Here is a 6766-nt window from a genome sequence, read left to right as displayed (position 1 = left end):
ATGAGAATAATGGAAGGAGACCACACCTTCTCGGATGACTCCTCGCGAAAGATGGTACCCCTCACGCTCGAGTACCTCCAACAGATGATTACTACCTCTGTTCAAGGTCTAACTTCAACAGCCCCATCATTATCATTACTTAATTCTAATGTTTCTACTAATTCAACTTTTAATGTGCAGGACGTCCTTTGGAAGAGTAGGAGGGGATCCTCCTCAGAAAATAAGCCTTGCCCCCAGGTAGGCATCCTCCTTAGAAAATAAACCCTTCCCCCAGGCAGCATCCTTCATGAACAAGCGTTGCCCCTAGATAGGCATTTCACTTAACGAATAAATCTTCACATACAAGCTTTCCTCATATAGTATTTTAATATTTTAACTTAAATACCTTGGAGGTTTTATTTTGCCACTTTCGATGTATTAACATGTGCTTTCTTGTAGGGATTTCACGAGGGAGGCATCCTTCTCAAACTTCTCAGATTAGAGCCCCGTCCCCTGGCAGGTACCCACTCATAAAAAGTCTTGTCTTCCACATAGGCATAGAAGCTCTCCTTTGTGGAGGTACCCCAATCGTTCTTCGGGCAGGCACTTAGGTCCTTCTATGGGGGATCCATAAGCTCTATCCTCTGCAGGCACTTAAACCCTCATCCGTAGAGACATCTAAACCTTGCTTCCAGTGGACACCTTTTTCTTCCTCCGGTGAGTTCCTAAGTCTTGTTTCAAGGAGACCCCCCTCAAATAAACGCTCCTCCAATGAGGCACAATAATTTTGCTTTGTACTAGACATATTCGTAATAATACATGTATTTTATTATTTAACATTCTCTTGTAGAAAAATAAAATCCTACACTAGAGTAAGCACAAAATGCACCCATTAAGCCCTCATATGTGGAGGCATTTTCATAAAAAGCCCTGCTCCGTACAGGCACAAAGTAAGTCTTCTTTTTCTAAGCATGATTATGCTGCTAATGTTTTTGCAGGAATCCCCTGTTTGGGCCTCACCTCTAAAGATAGCTACTGATGTGCATAAAAATAAGTTGACCCAAAAAAGACCAGCCCAAGAAGGAATAAAGAACCCCGAGACCTTCCGCATTAGGCCAATGGCCCATGAAGGAGGTAAGAGCTCAAGATGTTCACAGACTTAGACCAAAGATATAGCCCAACAAGGTGATTGACCCAAGACCCATGCTTAAACATCTCTCCACATGGAATATTCTAGCTTGCCAGGTCTACCTCTTAGCTAACATGGAAGGCATGAAATCAAGGGATGTCCTCTCAAAATCCTGGACTCCTTTGGCTAGGAAGACTCTCTGGTGGTTAGACGTCCTCGCTAGTGAAGGATTCCCCTCAACTTAGAAATATACTTTCAACAACAAGATTAATGGAGGATGAGAACATATTCTAGCTTATCCAAACAACTTTTATCTATTTTTTTCGGAAATAGAGAAAACTCGCAGAGCCCTATCGAAAGAGGACACCCGCCTATAAATACAAGTTTACTCCTCCATATGGAAGACACCTTCCTGAGACAATTCTCAAGAGACACCCCTTATGTCCCTCACACCTCTCTTACTCTCTAAATATTTTTTAAGCATTCTAAAAGCACATTATCACGTGTTCATGCACTTTTCACCAATTTTATTCACCACATCTCAATTTTCAATCAAATTTATTTATTTTTTTAACTTTATTCCATCTGAAATTCGTTACTAACTTGGAGTCGAAATGCTAACGCCTTTTTTGCAGGTCCCCCTTAGGATTTGCATTCCCTTTGTCCCAAGCTTTGAACATAGTTCATTTTCATTAGGACCCGTAATTTTTTTGACCACACCAGTACGTATGCAAAATAAAAGTTACAATGGTGTTAATTATTAATTTTTTGAGCTAATAAAATGTTGTATAGTATTATTGTAGAAAAGGTATATTAGATAATTATATAATTTATAGAATAGGGTAAATTACATTTGTCATTCGAATTATACCCGTTTTTATATTTTGTTATTTAAACTTCTTTTTTTGTATCAACTTAGCATCTCAAGTTTGTAAAATTTGCACTTTACTACATATGAGTCTTTTTTGTTAATTTTTTTTATTGAAAAAACATCACATGCTATGCATATATGAAATACATCACATCATATAATCTTTAAATATCACATGTGTAGTGCATGTGGTGGTTTTTTTAATAAAAAACTTGGTTGAAAAATAGTTATAAATAACAAAGTGCAAAATTTTGTAATATTGAGATGTAAATTGACAAAAAAAAAAAAAAAGATAATAAAATATAAAAACATGCATAATTCGAATGAAAATATATAATACACCCTATAAAATATTAGTGAGGTTTATGGGCAATTTAATGTGAATGAGAAGTATTTAAAAATAATTGAGTGCATTTTAAGAAGTTCATATATATATATATATATACATATATATATATACTACCGTTGACATACTCAAATAAATGTGCATAATTAAATAAAATTTTTAAAAAATAATTTATATTTTTAAAATATATGTTAATTGAAAAAAATAAAAATATTCAAACAAAACAAAATTATAAAAATTTAAAGTTGAAAAGAGCGGACAATTTGAGGGTTTCTAAGAGTGGTTTTGGGATTAATAACTAAATGAATTAAATATTAAAAAAATATAAATTAGCAGACTAATAGAAAGCGAAACATTAAAGTGGCGCTCTCACTTAATAATAAGATATAAGGTATAGATATATAAATTTGAAATAAAATATATATCACAAAATAATAAATATATTTTAGGTATTTTAAATTTAGTACAGGATAAATTACAATGAATTTTCCTGATATTTATCATATTACAAGTACTCTTTATTATTTGTAATATTACAAATATCCTCTAATATTTGATAAAATTATGTAATCATTGGATGAATGTATGAAAATTATCAACTTTACCCATATTGTATTTTTTTATTTTTTTTAAAAAATAAAAAAATTATAAAAAATTTGAACGAGGTGGATGAAATTTTTTTAAAAATTATAAAAAATTTATCAACTTAGTCTATAAAAAAATCAAGAAAGTTTTAAAAATTAAATAAAATTATAATTTTCAATTTATAAGAGCTTTTTGATCAGTTTAGCATAAAAAATAAAAGAAAAGCTAACGAATTGGACTAATTATTAAACGATCGTTAAAATCAGGGTATTGATAATTTTTCAAACAACGATTAATTTATCCTTTAATATAAGAATGAGAGGGCTGAGTGCAAAAGTAAAGACAAAATTGGGGTGCTTTTGTAATTTGGCAAGAATTCCTCCTTATCAGGAAAATCTAAAATTACAGAAAAGGGAAGAGAGAGAGAGAGAGAATTGAAAAACTGAAAGTGAAAAACGAAAAAAGCCCTACTACAGTCGTCTTCCCCACCGTTCTCTCATTTTGGCGATGAAGAAAGCGCAAAATCTCCGCAAAACCCCACTCACGTATTCTTAGATCGGTATGTCCTTTTCCTGCAATCTTGTGCTTTCTTTGTTCTTGCATTTGTTTTTCTTTTGCATTCTCCGACGTCAAATGGGAAACCTAATTTCCTGAATCTTCAGGCAGAAGTGTGTTTTGAATTTTGTTACTGAGTTTTTGTTTCTTGGTTTACCAATTACGAAGAAGGGATGTGGTGACTGACGTCGAATGTGTATACGGGCTTTACATTTTCATTTTCTAACATAAGCGGAGAATTTTGTTTGGTTTGTGTTCGGTTTGATTATTTTGAGCTATGGCATGAGCTTATATTGATATACGTGTGTGTTTATAGTGGCGGGGGGTCATTTTGTGTGAACGATGATTCAAATGAAGGATAGGGCGTTTTGCTAATCTGGTTCACTGTAACCGCAGGGCAGGGTTCTGCATAAGATGGTTTCGAGTTTCAAGAGTTTGCCTGAGGAGGTCATCCGGAATGATTCTCAAGAGGGAGACAACTTAGCAAGGTATTTTCAAGTTGTGGTCCTTTGAATTGTGTTACTTTTGATTTGTTGCGCTGAAGAGAACTGATGGTTTTTTGCGAAGTTGGAGCTCAATTCTTTCAAATGGAAATTGCCAAGTGTGGTTGGCTTGAGCTTTAAATTTGACCTGAAATTTGGAGTGAAATTGAAATCTTATTTTGAATTGGAATTGGTTTGTTGTTCGTAACTGTAAGATAGCTCAGATTGATCTTGAAGCCTACTTTACTTGTCAATGATCTGCCACATGATATGTTATTTGACTGATCTCTTATATATCTTTTATACTGATCATTGGTGGTTTATTCTTGCAAATTCTGCAAAATAACCAGTCTGAAAAAAAAAAAAGAGTTCAAAACATGCACGATCATTAAAAAAATCATGCATAATCATTATAAAACAAATATAAAATATCCATTAATCAAACTCCAATTCTTCCCCAATCTCATCATCATCATTATTCTTTTCGTTCTCTCGATCACTGTACGTTTAGGAATGGTGTAAGCCATTCAGCCTATTTTGTCTAAATTTCTATTTAATTTTCTTTCTTTTTTCTTTTTCTTTCTTTCTTTCTTTCTTTCTTTCTTTTTTTTTTAAAAGCAACTGAATTAAAGGCTGGGCTTTTTAGCCTGGCTTCAATTTACACTGGCGACATTTTTTAGCCAGCCTTTCCGCAGTTTCTTTCAAGCCCCAGCCCTTTTTGGACCGGGGCACAGCGCGCCTCTGTGCCTGGAAAAATGGTGCAGAATGGCTTGCTGAGTAAGCACTCCGCCATTTTTTAGTAATGGCGCTGAGGCCGCGCCATGGCACTCATTACCAATTATGGCCTTAGGCGAGAAACTAGATTATGAGAATGCGAGTGGTTACATTTTAATTATCCACATAAGGGAAAAACTTTTTTGCTGCCATTATTTTTCCCGCAAGTAAAATAAGTCATTCATGTGCAAATGCAAATATAGAACTACATATGAGACCACATGTTTACCATATCCACCATATTTGCAAGCTATTTGAATGAAATGTAGTTTCGAAAGGCATAACCAAATCTCCTAAATCAGCACGACAAGGAAAGAAAAGCTAGCATAAATTTTTGGAAGAGAACATGGCCCTGCAAAGAAGAGTACGACAACTTCACACTTGTAAGTAAAGTAATAGGAGCAACTATGTAGCTAATGTCCATTTGTGTTCCATCAATGGCTTGTGTCCACATTAACCTATTTGGATGAAAGCAGATAAGGAAAGGATAATTAGTGTATTTGCATTTCACAAAAACAAGTAATACAAAGATTTAGAGTTAAACTGCATATCAATAGTTGAGATTTGTAAAAAGTTGATTGATGTGGAATTAATTATAAAATCAACGAAATCTTTACACATACAGATATATGTAGTATGTATAATACTTTGAACACACAACAAATGATGCTAAATAAAAGCTACCTTTTGACCTGCGCATGCTATATTCCAACATAACACTAACTGGAGCTCAGATTGAACAAAAGAAGTTTGAGTCTTTCGGAGAAGTCAACTCAAGAAGCATATATCCATATAGGGATCTTTAGTAAGACGCAAAATAACAGAAATGTAAAGGGCTTCTAAATGAGTGAGCAAAACAGCTGAAATTGCAGTAATAAGGAGACAAAACAGATATTTGACTAGCATGGGAGGCATTGGTAAATTAAAGGAGGATCAATTTTAAAGTGCATTTATTTTTAAGTTGTAGAGTAGTCAGGGATGCCCCCTTCAGTCCTTCTACCTATAGGATAAGGAGTTCAGCAATGGAAAAGATACAGCAAATTGATGGTGTGACATGAAGGAGAAGTAAGTAGTAAATACTAAAGAGAGGTACAGGACGATTTGCTTGCCTGTAATTGGAACTAAAAGAAGAATGGATGTATTATCAACATAGGAGAAAAACATCAGAGTTGATCTAGTGAGTTGTGTGTCTGTTTGTTTCAAATTTAGTTGCAACTTAGCTTTTGGGACGTAGGGTGTGCTTTCGGTGTCTGCTTTCCCTTTCTATTCACTGTAAATTTAGCTGTCTGATTAGATTTCTGCATTGTTGAATTATACATTCTGCATGAATTTATTGATTCAGTTATCTGTTACTTGACGCCTTCTAATTTTTCTGGCCCCTGTTGCTTTTTCCATTTTCAGGTGTCATTGATCCTTTAGTTTTGAATAAATTAGAATAGCAACAATCAGATGCAGTTCTAAATTGTATCGAAAACGTCATGGAAGGAAATAGAAGAAACTTCCTTAATAAACGTTCTAATCCACAATTCAAGAGAACAGGAGGTTCTAGGAAAGGAAAACAACATAATTCTATACGTGAAGATTCTTATGAGAACTTTCACCCATCAGACACAGTTTATCGTATTCTTTGCCAATCTAAAAAGATTGGTAGTGTAATTGGAAAAGGTGGTAACATCGTAAAATCCCTTAGAGAAGAAACTCAAGCAAAGATCACAGTTTCTGACTCTGTTCCTGGGTCTGATGAGAGGGTGATAATAATTTTTAGTCCCTCTGACAAACAAGCGAAAAGACAGAGTGGCAATAATGGTGAGAAATCCGAGGAAGGATATGATGTATTGGAGCCACATTGTGCAGCCCAAGATGCCCTCCTTAAAGTTCATGACAGAATTGTTGAGGAAGATCTTGGTGGAGCAGAAAAAGGCAATGGGGATGAGACTGTGGTCAGTGCTCGTCTTCTGGTTTCAAACAATATGGTTGGATGTATTTTAGGAAGGAAAGGAGATGTAATCCAAAGATTACGCATTGAGACTGGTGCAAACATACGT

At 34.6% G+C, this 6766-nt stretch overlaps 1 protein-coding gene across 1 annotated transcript in view; it reads left to right on the top strand.

Moving 5' to 3' along the window:
- The window catches only part of LOC105176166 (KH domain-containing protein HEN4), a gene marked incomplete in the record, with an annotated part of 9377 nt that continues 5950 nt past the window's right edge, over positions 3340–6766 (top strand). The window contains 3 exon segments of the mRNA XM_011098890.2: positions 3340–3469; positions 3862–3953; positions 6123–6766. Coding sequence (XP_011097192.1) covers positions 6200–6766 — 567 coding nt within the window.

Source organism: Sesamum indicum, linkage group LG13 (assembly GCF_000512975.1).
Source record: "Sesamum indicum cultivar Zhongzhi No. 13 linkage group LG13, S_indicum_v1.0, whole genome shotgun sequence".
In the NCBI taxonomy this organism is placed as follows: domain Eukaryota; kingdom Viridiplantae; phylum Streptophyta; class Magnoliopsida; order Lamiales; family Pedaliaceae; genus Sesamum; species Sesamum indicum.
This window is presented reverse-complemented; position numbering and strand designations above follow the sequence as displayed.